This window comes from Rhineura floridana, chromosome 7 (genome assembly GCF_030035675.1).
Source record: "Rhineura floridana isolate rRhiFlo1 chromosome 7, rRhiFlo1.hap2, whole genome shotgun sequence".
In the NCBI taxonomy this organism is placed as follows: domain Eukaryota; kingdom Metazoa; phylum Chordata; class Lepidosauria; order Squamata; family Rhineuridae; genus Rhineura; species Rhineura floridana.
Window position 1 is genome coordinate 67,997,999 of NC_084486.1, and position 17,216 is coordinate 68,015,214.

Here is a 17,216-nt window from a genome sequence, read left to right on the forward strand (position 1 = left end):
ACATATTCTTGTGAGACAGTGATTGCATGGAATACTTTTGTCAGTAAACCATTGGCCCAGTGCTGCTATTGCATTTGAATCTGAAAATAGGGCTGTGTACACACCATACATTTAAAACACCTTGCTTTCCTCCAAAGAATCCTGGGAACTATAGTTTACCACTCACAGACCTACAATTCCCAGCATCCTTAACAAATTACAGTTCTCGGAATTCTTTGGGGGAAATAATGTGCTTTAAATGAATGCTGTGTACACAGCTTAGCTGTTGAAGAACCTGAATAACTATTGAACCCAGGCCTTGGATGATTTATTTCTTACTTAAAATATGTGTATGATTCATCAAAATAAATTCTGGGGTGGTTAACAGTAATTAAAATACATGATATTCTGATTAGAAAGCTAGCTAAATGTGGGCTGGATGGAACTACTATCAGGTGGATCCACAGTTGCCTACAGAATCATACTCAAAGAGTGCTTATCAATGGTTCCTTCTCAAACTGGGGGATATTGGCATGGCTCGGTCCTGGGCCCAGTGCTCTTCACATTTTTATTAATGACTTGAATGAGGAGGTGCAGAGAATGCTCATCAAATTTGCAGATGATACAAAATTGGGAGGGATAGCTAATACCTTGGAAGACAGAAACAAAATTCAAAGGGATCTTGATAGGCTGGAGCATTGCGTTAAAAACAACAGAATGCAATTTAACAGGGATAAGTGCAAAGTTCTACACCTAGGAAAAAGAAACCAAATGCACAATTATAAGATGAGGGGATACGAGGCTCAGCAGTACTACATGTGAGAAGGATATTCGGATTGTTGATTATAAGTTGAACATGAACCAACATTGTGATGTGGCTGCAAAAAAGGCAAATGCTATTTTAGGCTGCATTAACAGATTCATCTCCAAACCATGTGAAGTATTAGTTCTCCCCATTCAGCACTGGTTAGGCCTCATCTTGAATACTGCGTCCAGTTCTGGACACCACACTTTAAGAAGGATGCAGACAAACTGGAACAGGTTCAGAGGAGGGCAACAAGGATGATCAGGGGACTGGAAACAAAGCCTTATGAGGACAGACTGAAAGAACTGGTCATGTTTAGCCTTGAGAAGAGAAAACTGAGGGGAGATGTGATAACACTCTTCAAATACATGAAAGGTTGTCACATACAGGAGGGCCAGGATTTCTTCTCGATCATCCCAGAGTGCAGGACATGAAATAATGGGCTCAAGTTGCAGGAAGCCAGATTTCAACTGAACATCATGAAAAACTTCCTAATTGTTAGAGCAGTATGACAATGGAACCAATTACCTAGGGAAGTGATGGGCTCTCCAACACTGGAGGCATTCAAGAGGCAGCTGGACAGCCACCTGTTGGGTATGTTTTAATTTGGATTCCTTCATTGAGCAGGGGATTGAACTTGATGGCCTTGTAGGCCCCTTCCAACTCGATGATTCTATGATTTAACCAACATCACAGTAGCACATAAAAACACAACATACAAAATCTAAAATGTCTGGGTTAAAAAAAAGGTTTTTGCCTTGTGTCCCTACTGGGAGGAAGGGTTGGATATAAATCTAATAATAAAAAAATAAAAGACAGCAATGTTGGCACCAGGCAAGCTTCTCTGGAGAGACATTTCCATAACAGGCGTCACAGTTATGGAATGGCCTTCCTCGAGAGGCTTTTCATGAGGTGGATTGGTGGTATTATGGCATTCAGTTCAGGGTGCTATTTTAGTCAACTTTCCCTTTTTTATTTTTGCCCCAAGAAGAGTTTTATACAAATTTTAAAAGTTCCTAAACCCAACCCAGCATATTTGGGATCAAGGAATGGTAGTATAAACCATGATCTTCCTATATATTAATTTATCTCTTTATATAAATTTATATAAATTTATATCCCACCCTTCCTCCCAGTAGGAGCCCAGGACGGCAAACAAAAACACTAAAAACATTCTAAAACATCTTAAAAACAGACTTTAAAATATATTAAAATAAAATGTCTTTAAAAACATCCTTTTTAAAAAAAAAAAGGTTTAAAACTTCGTAAAAAGCAATTCCAACACAGACTGGGATAAGGTCTCTACTTAAAAGGCTTGTTGAAAGAGGAAAGTCTTCAGCAGGCGCCAAAAAGATAACAGAGATGGTGCCTGTCTAACATTTAAGGGAAGTTAATTCCAAAGTTAATTCCAAAGGCCACTACACTGAAAGTCCACTTCTTATGTTGTGCAGAATGGACCTCCTGATAAGATGGTATCTGCAGGAGGCCCTCATCTGCAGAACGTAGTGATCGACTGGGTATATAAGGGATAAGACAATATTTCAGGTATCCTGGTCCCAAGCTGTATAGGGCTTTGTACACCAAAACCAGAACCTTGAACTTAGCTCAGTAGCTAATGGGCAACCACTGCAATTCTTTCAGCAGCAGGGTGACATGTTGCTGATACCCTACCCCAGTGTGCAGTCACACCGCTGCATTTTGCACCAGCTGCAGCTTCCAGACCAACTTCAAGGGCAGCCCCACACAGAGTGCATTACAGTAATGTAGCCTGGAGGTTACCAGTGCATGGATAACTGTGGTCAGGCTATCCCAGTCCAGAAAATGGCCGAAGATGTCCTACCAGCTGAAGCTGGTAAAAGGCATTCCTAGCCACAGAGGTCACCTGGGCCTCTAGTGACAAAGATGGATCCAGGAACACCCCAAGATTATGAACTTGCAATCCCATCCAAAGTAGATAACTGACCAATCATCTGAACTTGGGAACCATCAACCCACAGCACCTCCATCTTGCTAGGATTCAGACTCAATTTATTGGTCCTCATCCAGCCCACCACCGAGTCCAAGCACCAGTCCAGGGCTTGCACGGCTTCTCCCGATTCAGGTGTTTCAAAGAAATAGAGCTGGGTAGCATCAGCATACTGCTGACACCTCGCCCCAAATCTCCTGATGATTGCTCCCAAGGGCTTCATACAGATGTTAAACAGCTTTGGAGACAAGATGGTATCCTGTGGCACCCCATAACACAACTACCAAGGGGCTGAAAGACAATCACCCAATACTATTATCTGAAAACAACCCTGGAGATAGGACTGGAACCACTGTAAAACAGTGCCTCCAATACCCATCTCGCCATGTTGGCTCAAAAAGATACCATGGTCACTGGTATCAAAAGCAGCTGAGAGATCAAGTAAGAATAACAGGGTTGCACTCCCCTGTCCTCCTCCCGATAAAGGTCATCCATCAGGGCAACTAAGGCCGATTCAGTCCCATAACCAGGCCTGAACCCAGATTGGAATGAGTCAAAATAATGTTTCATCTGAGAATACTTGCAATTACTGCTCCACAACCCTCTCAATCACCTTCCCTAAAAAGGGGGCATTTGAGACCGCGCAATAGTTGTCACAAACCAATGGGTCCAGGGTGGGCTTTTTCACGAGTGGTTGGATCACCACCTCTTTCAGGGTGGCTGGAACCACTCCCTTCCACAAAAATGCATTGACTACATCCTGGATCCACTCAGTCAACCCCCCTCGGCAAGCTTTAATAAGCCAAGAAGGACCAGAGTAGAGAGGACATATTGCTGGCCGCATCGTCATAAGCACCTTGTCCATGTCATCAGGGCGCATCAATTGAAACCGATCCTAAGAAGTTGCAGCAGACATTGCACTGGACACCTCACTGGGGACTACAATAGGTGTGGTTGGGGCATCAAGACTCTACGGATGCAAGCAACTTTACCCTCAAAGTGCCTTGCAAACAATTCACAGTGGGCCTCCAAATGGTCTAAAACTCCATTTCTTGGAGTTGATGTAAACAGACCCCTGACAATACGGAAAAGCTCCACTGGACGGCTACTTGGGGATGTGAGGGTGGCAGAGAAATGGGCCTTCTTTGCCACCCTCACTGCCACACAGTAGGCATGGTTATGATGTTTTACTCATGCCCGATCTCACAGCACATCTTTTGCCACTTGCGCTCTAGTCGTCATCCAGCCTGTTTCATTGTCCTTAGTTCACTGGTGTACCAAGGTGCAAATCTGGGGGCCCAATGCCAAAAAGGGCACTCAGGGGCAAATGTGTTAACAGCCTGATGTTGGAGAATGTTGTATTTCTCCTGTGGATTCTTTTGCTGGGGGTCCTTGAATAAAATATTTTGAAGACACAGGCTTGGAGCAAAAAGGTAGGCCTTTACTGGATGACAAGTGTACACTTGGTCAGTCTCCCTCTGAGTGAGTGGAGAACTGCACTATGGCACTGGTTGCCTTTGGTTTTTATGCGTTTCAGGACAAAGACTTTAGCATCTACCAATCAGGATTTAACACATCAGAATGACATAGACATGACAGTATTACACAGGCATTTTGCATAGGCATTGCATAGGTACTGTACTTCTCTGCATCGTGTTCTAGTGAATTTGGTGTTCTAATGAATTTGGCAATGGTCAGTACTTCACATGAAAGTACATTTTCACAGTGAGCTAAGCACTCCCGCTAATGAGCAAAGCAATTTAGTTATGCATTTTATTACTGCAATTCTTTCTACATCTTAGGGATACTGAGATATTCAGTAAAGTGTCTTATTGTGTACCAATCTGGAGTTAAACAACACACACAGACCAGTGGGCACAGCAGATGAGCAACGAGGAACCCATCCATGGAAGGAGTGGGAGCAAGGAATAAGGGGTAAATAGCCTTGCCTTCGTCTTGTATGGTAGCTCACCACCGCCCCATGGCTATACCTCTCTCTTCCTATGATCACTGAGATTGGGGTGGCATCACCCATGTCCTTCCTTACTAAGACTCCTCCTAAACACCTGATATGGGCACAACAAATGCCCACCAACAAAACCTACCTGAACCAGTTATCTCAGTAGGCCTCTGAGAGAACTGGGAAGTCAAGCCACTCAATATCTTTCACACAGGGCACATCTACTCTCCTCCTGTGTCACATCTAGGGAGGTCCAGCCTTCTGCCAGTTGCAGATTCTCACTCTGAAGGCATTTAAGCAACTTTTTCCTATGTCAGTTCACTGCACAGGTTCTCACTCTGTACAGGAACTACACATGTGCCATACGCCTACCTACCCCACTACCAATCTCCTCTAGATTGGTTAACAATAAGAAAAGAAGAGGTAGTGCCCTTGCCCTCAGGACTCCCTAAGGGGCTCCCGAAGGGCCAACAGCCAGGCTTTTATGCCCTCTGACCCTGCCAGGAGCTGATGCAAGAGGCTGCAAGATTAACTGCAGCCTCTCTCTGGAGTCAGAGTCAGGCAGGGGGTCCCAGTCCTTGCAGCACTTACTAGGGACCTCAGCTGTCTCAAGAGACAGCAACCCAAAGGAGTAAGCAAGCAAGCACCCAGATGCTCAACTACTCACTCCCAGGGCAGGTCTTCTCCAGTCCCCCAGTGCTGCAGCTGTTCTCCCAGTGCTGATGTACCAAGGTGCAAACTGGGCTCCACAATGCCTGTGGGACCTCCTGAAGTCCTTTGTATTGTGCGTTCATGATTTATGATAATGATGATATTGGGGTGGTTCTACACAAGGTAAACATACAGCTTTGTTTCCAATTGGTACATGTTCCATAACTTCCCACTGAAATCCTGTAACTTTCTATACCAGAAATGGTCTGGTTCCGTTTCTGTTGCATTATAATGCAAGAGTTCCCCTCCAGATGGCAATAATCTGGTAACTTTGGAGAAGAGTTCAGAACAATTAATAAATGATGTGTGGACAATCCAGTATAAATCCACCACTGATGCACTTTGGCTACATCTGCAGTATACATTTAAAGCATTTTTATGCCAGTTTATTAGTCATAGCTTCCCCCTAAAGAATTATTGGAAATGTAGTTTGTTAAGTATGCTGACAGTTCTTAGGAATCAATCCCTTTTCCCAGGGAACTCTGTAGCTCTGTGAGGGGAACAGAAGTCTTCTAATAACTCTCAGCATCCTTAACAACTACAGTTCCCAGCAGTCTTTGGGGGAAGCCATGACTGATAAAGTGATATAAAAGTGCTTTGAATGTCTGGTGTGGATGTGGCCTGCTACTGAGTCAATGACAAGTTGCAGAATGCACCCATCAAAAAACCACCAGTCTGAGGAGGCCCCTGTACTCAACTTACGTCATGTTGGCAGTGGCAAATACAGAATACTTTTAGACACACAATTTTTTATAATCTTTTCTGTTCTCTAACAATGCAATCCTATGCAAGTCTCATAGTGTTCAGAGGGCTTACTCTCTATTAACCATGTTACCAAGGAACCTGTGTGCTTCACCTAAGGATGGAGACAGACCTGTCTAACAGCTGGTTTTTGTATTAAGAGGATAGGGAATTGGCCATTATATGTTTTTTCTTCCCAAGGGGCCTTAGCGCAGCCTGAAACTTGCATATCACCTAAAAGAGCCTCATTTGAATGTCATACACTCCACCTGAAGTCTCTTACTAGATGCAGACATAGATGGCTTGAACATCCTTTTTGTCTGTCCCCCTCTTTTTTCTTATTATCTAATCTGATGAAGAATTCTGGAGAACCTGAAAGCTTGTATACTACAGTATTTTGTAACATTTTGGTTGGCCTAATAAAGGTCTTGCCCTAATATGGATTTTAGGGCTGCAGTCCTATACTCACCTGTAAGTAAGCCCCATTGACTTCAGTGGGACATAATTCTGAGTAGACATATTTAGGATTACATGGTAAATTGCATACTTGCTATTAGGACATGACCAGAACAGCATGATCCTATGCATGTTGACTCAGAAGTAGGAGAACATGTGCCTTAGGGAACTCAATGCTTCCATGGAACCTGCTGATATGGCAGCACCTCTTCCTACTCATGGTTAGGACAATCTTTACCTTGTCTCTTGGCATAGCTCCCACAATCCAATGGGACTGAGACTCTGACTTGGGGTAGATGTGCTTGCAGTTCATAAGAAAAACCCTGCTGAATCAGGTCAAAGGTCCATCTAGTCCAGCATCTTGTTCTCGCAGTAACCAACCAGATGTCTATGGGAAGCCCATCAACAGGACCTGAGTGCGACAGCGCTCTCTCCACTTGTGATAACAAGCAACTGGTTTTCAGAAGCATACTGCCTCCAACTGCAGAGGTAGAGTATAGCCATCACGGCTAGTAGCCACTGATCGCCTTATCCTCCATGAACTTGTCTAATCCCCTTTTGACACCCCAAGGTGGTGACCATCGCTACATGTAGTGGGAGTAAATTCCATACCATGTGCTGAGTTTGAAGATGGGAAGCAATAAAACAACTGCTTCCCCTGAAAACATGCGTATATTAACAGAGTGCCTCTGAACTGCCCCTTTTCATACTGCAGAAATGCTTGCTCCCTCAGCAGTCTGATATTGCATTCACAACACAAAAATAACTGAAGTGCCTGAAACATAAGTATTCCCATATCCTTACTTGAAATCAGTCCTAAATACTGCAAGTCAGTGTAATTTAAGTAAATGAAATCTGAGCGTATATATCTTGTGTGGACCTCTAAAAGCACTTATAATCCTTAAACTACTGCGGAGTAAAATTGTGTAAAATATCTCCAGTTTCTGTTTTACTGTGTATACCTTTGGGAAGAGTGGTAAATAAATATTAATAATAAGAAATGTGCATGGGATTGCATCCAAAATTAAGTACCTTGAGATATACTTAAAACCGTATGTTGCAGGTACGTCAGGCTGAAATCCTGATGCTTTCCATGAACAATTGGGCTTAATGTCAAACTCTTATTGGTCCCTTTATTTATTAAAGACCCCCTCCTCCGATTATGACATCTTATCCCTCCCACAGCTGTGCCTATCAAAAACCTGCAGCCCTTGGCTACAGCATTTCGTAGCCCCGCCTCGGCCTTTTCATGTGCAGAGCGTAAGGCTGACACCACCCCCCTTCATTCACTCTCGAGCTGAAAATGGCTGCTGTGGCAGGGGCGCTCGGAAGGTTATTGAAACCCTCGGTAAGTGTGAGCTTTGCTTGGCTCTACCTCAACTCAGCAGTCCCGGCGAAGGGCTTCTCAATGCTTTGGCGCGCCGGCCAAAGCTTTTTGCCTGTATTTTGTGACTATGGGTCGCAATGCCTCGATTTTCCCGTTACCGAGCAAAGGCCCGATGCCACCTCTCCCTCCAGCTTTTACTTTTGCACGCGTGAAAGATCCACGCTGGCCCGACTTTTTAATTGCAGGGGACTCACTCAACTCCGCTCTGAAAGATAAGGTCATTCTTCCCGGGGATCCGAACTTGCTCTAAATGGGCTCATTTACAGCTCGTCCCATTTGAAAGGCAGCGGGCTAATAATAATAATAATAATAATAGATGCTTTCTATTGAATCTAGCCAAATTCTTTGTTGTCACCCACCCATCTATCCTTGTGGAGCTTAAGTTCCTTCTCCGATCTCCAGGGCCTGTACTGGTGGGAATAAAATCCTTCTGGATCTCCTCTCGTCTAGATCCCGCTGTGTGGGTGGATAGGCGGGAGTGAGCTGTAAGGTTTCTTTATTTTTTTAGGGTGCATTTCCTGCAACCCCTCCCTAGATTTCTAGGCAGAAGGGACTCCCACAACCCTTCCCCTTAATTCTCCTCTACTTTCAGTTCAGCCGGACTATTGCCTTTCCCTGGAGGGCGTCCGCCACTGCCGGAAGGTGCTTCACAGTGGCCGCGGCTGCCGGCGGGCGGAAGTGGGCGGCCGGTGCGACGCCCCCTTTTCCTCGGTTCCAGTTCAGTACAAGTAAGTGTGCGTCGGCTTGGAGGGCCCAGTGATGGGGTGACAGCGCACGTGTACTCTAAAATGGGTGTGTGTAGGATTTCAGCCTGAGAGGACTTGTTTGTATAGACAAGAATACGATCCGTTCTCTCATGGACGCTGCTGTCAGCTTCTATGCCGAGAACCTTGCATGAATGCTCCTCTCCCCATGGTTGTTGCTGAAGATTTCCCCCAACCTGCTCTTTGTGTGGTGTATTTAATATGCAATTCATTTGGTCCTGTAGTGATTTAAAATAAAAGTGATTCTGTGGAGAGACAAACGCCAAATCCTAATTGGCCTAGAATATGTTACCAATAGGTTAACAGGTATTTCACAAGCTGACACGCTGTGTACTCTTGCTATAGACAACATCCAAGCCTTCCCCACACTTTTAAAGAGCTAACTTCTGGGGATCACAGTGGACTGAGGAAGAGAGTTATAGAATGGCAATTCTAGCAACTTCAACTAACAGATATTTAAGAGCTATTCTGAAAATCATCTCAAAAGGAAAAACAGGTAAAAAAGAGAGCAGTTTACCAGCAACCAGAATCTGGAAATAATTTTGTCCCCCACCCTCTGACACTGAATTCTGTGCATAGTAGCATACTCTCCCCTTGCACAGCATAACTTCAGAGCATATAAACTCTAGGCTATATGTAAAGCTTTACTTTTTAAATAGTGTTGGGAGAAAAACTGGCTTCAAGAGAAACAGGCTTCCTTTATGCCAGTAATGAACTTACTCCCTTTGAATGGGTCCTTATGTAGCCAGAATAGCTTCACACATGAGAGGAGGTAACAGCAAGTTTGGGGAAACACCAAGGTTTGCAAAAGTAAAAAACACCAACAACTTGAGAGGACCACAAAGCAGCCCAATGAGGACTGAGCATGTTCAGTAGGCACAGATTGCTGAGAGATAATGTGGGGTGGAATTGAATATCCTGGAAGAGGATATGGCTAGCTGGCACCCTGAATAGGAGCATCCCACACTGCAACCATTTTTTGCAGGTTCCATTTGTTTCTCTATAGTACATATATCGCATACTGTATCTAACTTTTCCTAGGTTCTTCAAGGTTTGTTCCTGCTGTCACCCAGCATGCACCCTATTTTAAGGGTACAGCTGTGATTAATGGAGATTTCAAAGAGCTGAGCTTAGATGACTTTAAAGGGAAATATCTGGTTCTTTTCTTCTACCCTTTGGACTTGTAAGTAATGTTTATGTATTCTATCTCTTTTGAACTGACTTGGCTCACACATGTCTTCCCTAACGGGTTCCTTTATCTGCAGAAAAGTTAACTTGCTTTTGCTTGCACCTTCCCTATCTCCATGCAATATAATGGGTGCCTTTCTTGCGCAAGGTGTAAAGTGATAAGAAATGAACTGGAAGCTCAACTTATCAATGTGTTGTTGAGGTGTGTGTGTCTTTTTTTTAGTATAAAGACAGCTGGTATATTAGTGAAGAGAAATTTGAAGTTCCTCCTTTATGTAGATAACTATTAGTAGTATCTTGAGCAATAGAGAATGTAACAGCTAGTACCATCCACATGGTGGATTGTTATAAAGGCTAATAAAATGTTTGGAGGATCTTGTGCTTTTGCCTAAAATGGGAGGAAGGTCATCAGTGCCAGCCCTTAAAGTATTTTAGGCCAACATGGAATTAGGATGCCTACACAGTGTTGAGAGGCTGGATGGCAGCAATGTATCAATAAGGTGCTGGTAAGTTCAGGGAGAAATCTGTGATAAAAATAAGCATTTGACTCTAGCAGTTTACTGTATGAGCATCCCAGAGACAGCTAGTCTGCTGCTGATCCTGTTTTTAATTACCCGGATGCACCAAAATGGACACTCCATTGTGTCTAACATGCGTAACCTGCTAGAGATATAATCAGTACCCAGAACACACCCTCGCTTTGGACTCGTGGTGTGTAGAGTTCATGATCATAAGGTTGTGGATTAAACTTGTGTGATGTCATGAGGGTGTACAACTACCAAATTCTAACATGCACAGTTCTGGAAGCCTTATGATCCTGCCCAATGGGAGCCACTACCTTTCTCCCCATTGCAGCAGTGCTGTGGCTTACCCTTTCATAACAGTAATAAGTCAATCTTTGGAGGAAAGATGCAGCCTGAAGCTCATCTTGGGATCCTTACGAATTTCAGATAAAGGTTCCTCCAGTACAGAGATGCTAAACTTACTGATGGGGAAGCACAGCATCAATCCTGATGCAAAATTTCTGGCGAAATGATACTATTCCTCTGAGCTTTGTCCTTTGAACTAAAGGTCTGTGACCCAGAGGGTTTATAAACTCCCCTGCCTTCTGTGGGCATTATACACAAGATGAGTAAATATTTTCTCTCTTCTCTGTTTTGAATTTACAGTGGAAGAATATCTGCATTCTTAAATTAGGGCTGGCTGGTGCCTCCTTGACATTCTTGCTGTATTTCTTTCCACTAGCACTTTTGTGTGCCCGACGGAGATAGTTGCTTTCAGTGACAAAGCGAACGAGTTTCATGATGTCAATTGTGAGGTAGTTGCTGTATCAGTGGATTCTCACTTTAGTCACCTCGCCTGGATTAATACGCCACGAAAGGTACAAACTGTGGGTGCTTTGCATGTAAAGCAGGGGTGGGGAATCTTTTCCAGCCTAAGAGCCACGTTGCCTTCTATGCAACCTTCCCAGGGCCTCATTCCACTGATGGGCAGGGCCAGAGGCAAAAATGGGCAGAGCAACTTCGTGCAGTAGGCTAGTTTCTACACACTCACAAACCTGTCCTCTGTCCAGGCAAGCAAGCAAGAAGCATTCAAGGACACATTCCGGCCAGGCACAGCAAGGACAGTGAGGGGTGTCATCTAAGGAGAGTTCCAAGAGCCAGACAGAGAGGGCTGGAGGGCTGCATTTGGACCCCAGGCCTGAGTTTTCCTGCCCCTGATGTAAAGCACAGCTTGTTACTTCATTAGGGCTCCCACGGGAAGGGGTGGTGATGAACATGTTCATGGCTCTCTGTTTTTAGGGGTCAATTCAAGTGTCCGTCTCCTAAGATGAAGAGTAGGAGGGTAATGGCATAATTCAGATGTAACATTACCCTGTGGTTTTGTGTTATTTTCACAAGCCTTAGGCTCAAGAAGGAGGCCACATGTTTTTCATTTTTGACTATTCATAATTCACCATTATGTCAAAACCTAGACAGACTATGGTTACAAAACTGTGACCTTTCAGAGACATTAATATCACTGAGATTTGCCATTGACTTCAGTGGAGTGTGCTTTGCAATATTTTTTTTGGAACTGGAGAGTTGCAAGCTGTTTAGGCTACAGAGACATGTTACTTCCATAATTTCAGAATCCTCAGGAAGGTTCATTGAGTCTGGGGTTGATGCTGTAAAAATAAATGAAATAGTTAACTTAAAACACAGCTGCTTTTTTTACCATGTTTTACATCATCTTGGAAGAATTTGGAAAGTCTGAACCAATTGGACTGCTTTTCCTTCTGTTGTCTTCCTACAGTGGGGAAGTCTTTCTGCACAGCCTTCTTGTACAGTGGTTGCTTTTTTCTATATAGCAATTGTACCTGGACGTTTTCAGAATACTTGTCCAATCTCGTGCTCCATGACACTGGGCCACTGTACAAAAAAAAAATGCTTTATTTGTTTAGTACAAATGGGACCTGATGCTTGCATTTATAAATAGTTTCACTTTGTTTATATGTCCAGCAACCTTCAAGCCAGTGTACTAATGTGGATAAATGTATGCATAAGTATTTGCAAATTGAAGTGCAAGTGTATCACTCAAGGTCACCTACAGACAGACCCTGGATGGTCCCTGAATGCTAATGAAGTTTGTCAGCCTTGCTTCAAGGTTATGTTATTTATCTTCCTGGCTCTGGAAATGTTATGAAATTCATTAGATGCTCCCACCTATACAAATATCTGCAGCATGAAAACAGGCTTACATGTTTATATATGCATAAGTAACAGCAAGATTGCAGCCTTGAGATATAAAAACAAACAACCGAAAACTTTACATCTTTAGTTGGTGTTTCTGATTCACTAAAAACAGGAGGGGAAAAAAAGGCTTTTTATTCTTAGCTATTTATTTATTCGGCACTGGTTAGGCCTCATCTTGAATACTGTGTCCAGTTCTGGACACCGCACTTTAAGAAGGATGCAGACAAACTGGAACAGGTTCAGAGGAGGGCAACAAGGATGATCAGGGGACTGGAAACAAAGCCCTATGAGGAGAGTCTGAAAGAACTGGGCATGTTTAGCCTTGAAAAAGAAGAATGATATGACTCTTCAAGTACTTGAAAGGTTGTCACACAGAGGAGGGCCAGGATTTCTTCTTGATCATCCCAGAGTGCAGGACACGGAATAATGGGCTCAAGTTACAGGAAGCCAGATTTCGGCTAAATGTCAGGGAAAAACATCTTAACTGTTAGAATAGTATAACAATGGAACCAATTACCTAGGGAGGTAGTGGGCTCCTCAACACTGGAGGCATTCAGGACACAGCTGGACAGCCACCTGTCGGGTATGCTTTAAGCTGGATTCCTGCATTGAGCAGGAGATTGCACTGCATGGCCTTATAGGCCCCTTTCAACTACTGTTCCATGATTTTGCAGTATAATAATTACATGCCAACAGTATGGCTTTCAACTGGAGCTATTCCCTTTATATGAAAGCAGTAGGATGGAATGGTAGAGAATCTGCATACATTTTATTTATGAAGCTACAAACTTCTTTTGTGTTGTGCTCAGCTAAACCCCCCCCCCATAAATATGATCCCTTCTGGATCAGACCAACGGTCCAGTGTCCTGTTTCTGAGAGCGGCCAAGCAGATCATTCCTGAAAGTCTGCAAACAGAGCTTGATGGCTATAGCCCTCTACCACTGTTGATAACCTTACTCTTTCTAGAGTGGGAGAGGAAGGAGAAGCCTTGTTGCGCAAGTGGAAGCCTGCTAGCACATTGTTGGATCTTGCCCTTAAAGACTTGTAGTACTTGGGCACTGGTAGGAAAGAAGAACTAGGATATAACCTTCATTAATCTTTTGCTCCTTGCTTTTCTCCCTTTCTGCTTTTAAACCTATGTGAAGCTATAGTAATGCAGCATGTCATCAAAATTCTGTCTTCTACCCATAGTTGTTTGCCTCCTTCCAGGTCACAAAATGTACCTCAGAGCTAAAGTTCCTTAAGCTTTTAATCACAGAGACTTTCTATTTAAATCAGGGATAGGGAACCTTTGACCCTCCAGACAATGCTGGACTGCAGCTCCCATTACACCTGTTGGCCATGCTGGCTGGGGCTAATAGGAATTGTGGTCCAATAACAGTTTTAGGGCTACAGCTTCTCTATCCGTGGTTAAATCAAGGTTTTGATACTGACAGTTTCCAACTGAAGAAAACTGAAACCCCTTTCTCTTTCTTAATTAGAATGGCGGTTTGGGCCATATGAATATTCCACTTCTTTCAGACTTAACGAAACAGATCTCTCGAGATTATGGTGTGCTTTTGGAAGGGCCCGGTCTTGCATTAAGGTGAGACAGCTTATCTATTAGTTACTTTGATTCTGTGGTTGGCCTGCACTAGGCTATAACTTCCCAAGGCTTTATAATGTCACAAGTTGCTTAAATCTGTTTAGGCTTGGAGGGGCACTGGGTGGTCTGCTAGCTATAAGCCCCACGTAATGTAAAGAGAAGCTACACCAGATCAGAACTGAAGTATACTCTCCAGACTTTCCATGGTGCATCTAGCCATCTTGTTCGTATTTGACATGCTAGCCTATTATGTGCAAGAAAAGTTTTTTATGTGGGGGTATTCAAACATTCATCTGCTTAAAATGATACAATGCAGGAAAAGGGAGTCTGCTGATCATGTGTTTTAGCTTTAATTGTGTGTGCAAGGGAGAGAGCAAGAGAGTGCTCTTAAAAATGTTTTGGTGGAATCCTTGCTAGAGATAGTCCAAGGCTGGGAGTATATTAGAAACTGGCTATTATTGGAGACAAGATACATGCTTGGTATGATGTGCACGTGGTAAGAGGTGGAAACCAGAAAGATCCCTCTGCTAATGTTGGTAAGTTAAGGGCTTTTTCAATTATCTGCTTTCTGTTGTGCCTTGTGTTGCCAAAGGATAAAGATTGGAATCTGTTGATGAGCTTTAATATTTCTTCTTGTTAAGTTTATTTGTTATATTTATATCCCAGCCAGTCTTTAAGAACTTAAAGTAGCCTCTATGATATCAAACAACAAATTAAAAAAGGCAACAAACACTATGAAAGAAAGGAAATACTACAATCCCCCAATACATTAGGATCTATAAACTTAAGAAATAAGAAGTTTCGCTTCCTTTATAGCTGCTCTCCAGTGACGTGACGTGACGTGATAAGAAAGAGCCACATGTGCAGCTGAGATGTATTTTAAGCTGAAAAACAACTTCTGCAGAAAGTGCACTTTTGAGTACCAAACTATAAATTCTGCTTTATTTATTTGAAGGGGTCTCTTCTTAATTGATCCTAATGGAATTATCAAGCATTTGAGCATCAATGATCTCCCTGTTGGTCGAAGTGTAGAAGAAACACTTCGCTTGGTGAAGGCATTCCAGTTTGTAGAAACACATGGAGAAGTCTGCCCAGCAAATTGGACTCCAGATTCCCCCACGGTACGTTGGCAAACTTAATGTGCTCAAGCATAAATGCTGGTAAGGCTCATATCATCTGTATAAGAGAGATTCATTTCTGAGCTTACTGGAATTGAAAACCGATTAACTGATCAATGACTGTTAAATTAGACATAAAAGTTTGTTGGGTCTACTCTTAAACTCTTCTGAAATCTAGTTTAAAAAAATCACATTTTTCAGTCTGAACATTTTATTAAAGCAAGTTGCTACCCTATTTAATTTGATAGGATTGGAAGAAAGGTCTTGTTGTGCCAATAAAACAGTATGGCCAGTCATGTTACATTGGTGCAATGCCCTCTTTATCATGCAGCTGTGTCATAGTAGCTTCCCTGTGCAAGCCCTCGATTGAGTTACTTGTTGAGGAGTAGTATGTTAAGGCAGGACGCTGCATAATTTGCAATCTTACACATATCAACGTATCAACAGAGTTTCAAATTGGGGTTTCCCCTTGCACTTCCAGAATATTGCAATACAGTATTCATCTTTTCAAATTAGTTCTAATACCCATCATCCACTGAAGTGGATAGTTGCTAGTGCTTTGCTACACATCAGCCATTGAACACACTTAATGTATGATCAGATACTGCCATACAGCCTTTCCATTTGTGATATGTAGCCAAAGAACTGACAGTGGTCAAGAAGATGCTGTGGAACTGACCCACATAGGAAATCCTAAACCAAGCCAGATTAAAAAATATTGGCCAGGGATACAAAGCTAGCCAACAACCCTACCTTAACAGTCTTTCCTCAAACACAAGTCCCATGTGATGATAATGGAACTTAGCTTAGCATGGTTGCTTGGATAAGAGCTTATATTTTGAATGTAGAATTTGATTGTGGATCCATCTTTACCCCAAAAATATCACTTCAATTTGATTAAACAATGTTCAACTTTCCATTTTTTCTGTCTGGATATGTGCTCAGTTAACGAGGACAAGGGCGTAAAATATTTAACTGTCAGTTTAAATATTTTTAGTGCTGACAATATAGAGGGGCATACTTTTAACATACTTAATTAGTGTTTTGATTGAATATAATTTGGTAGTGATCTGTTTTAATTATCTTGCTTTGCAGATCAAGCCAAGTCCAGAAGAATCAAAAGAGTACTTTGAGAAAGTAAATAAATAAGATCATGAGTAATAAGGAGTAGAATACATTTCATTCAAACCAAAAGCTGACTTCCTAACAACTATGATTGTAATAAAAGTATGAGATTATTTTAATATTTGTTGTGATGGGCAAGTTGCTATATTTTACAGGATTTTTACTATAGGGATGAATGACTCCATCCCAAGTAGATGTAAGCAGCACTCATATGTCCATGGTGTTTCCTAGACCCAACAGCACAAGAAGATATATCTCTTTCAACTCCCCCCCCCCAACAATCCTAAAAATGTATGAAGCAAAATTATTCCTAGCTACATATATTCAGTTTGGGATATATTGATGCTTTTGGATTGCTCACAAGATAAATTGCAGGCATTTCCCTTCGTTAAGGAGCTGGTTAGCCTTTCTTTGGTCTTTTTTAACTTAATGGATTCTGCACACAAAAACAACCTGGAGAAAGAAGTAAATCCTGAAAAACATGTTTTTCCACTTCCCTTTCAAGTACTGTTATAGACTAAGGGCCATTTAACATAGGCACTCAGTATGCTTAGTGCGTTTTAGGCTTACATTGCCCCTCTACATAAGATGTGGTGCATTAGCCGAGGCCCATACACATTTATCTCTTGATAGATACCTGCCCATGATATTTTTTGGCCATAGATGGGGCATATTACAGATGTATGTTCCTGCACC

General features: G+C 42.6%; 1 protein-coding gene across 2 annotated transcripts; it reads left to right on the top strand.

The window, feature by feature from the left end:
• The first annotated feature begins 7,800 nt into the window (after window positions 1–7,800).
• PRDX3 (peroxiredoxin 3) lies at window positions 7,801–16,639 on the top strand. 2 transcript variants are annotated; one of them, XM_061635847.1, is made up of 7 exons: window positions 7,801–7,966; window positions 8,598–8,733; window positions 9,811–9,952; window positions 11,203–11,338; window positions 14,174–14,277; window positions 15,233–15,398; window positions 16,491–16,639. In XM_061635847.1, the coding sequence occupies exons 1-7, from the start codon at window positions 7,922–7,924 to the stop codon at window positions 16,542–16,544; spliced, it is 783 nt and encodes a 260-aa protein (XP_061491831.1). In that variant the 5' UTR covers window positions 7,801–7,921; the 3' UTR covers window positions 16,545–16,639. The 2 variants fall into 2 exon arrangements, with proteins under 2 accessions (XP_061491831.1, XP_061491832.1); XM_061635848.1 differs by lacking the exon at window positions 7,801–7,966 and adding an exon at window positions 9,115–9,265 and having other exon boundaries at window positions 8,645–8,733.
• Window positions 16,640–17,216: the final 577 nt, after the last annotated feature.

What these genes read in the sequence shown, in the direction of transcription:
- PRDX3 (XM_061635847.1), top strand. Translation starts at nt 7,922, where the DNA reads ATGGCTGCTGTGGCAGGGGCGCTCGGAAGGTTATTGAAACCCTCG. An exon ending in GAAGGTTATTGAAACCCTCG is followed by an intron (nt 7,967 to 8,597) that starts GTAAGTGTGAGC and finishes CTCTACTTTCAG; the next exon opens with TTCAGCCGGACTATTGCCTT. An exon ending in TTCTTCTACCCTTTGGACTT is followed by an intron (nt 9,953 to 11,202) that starts GTAAGTAATGTT and finishes TCTTTCCACTAG; the next exon opens with CACTTTTGTGTGCCCGACGG.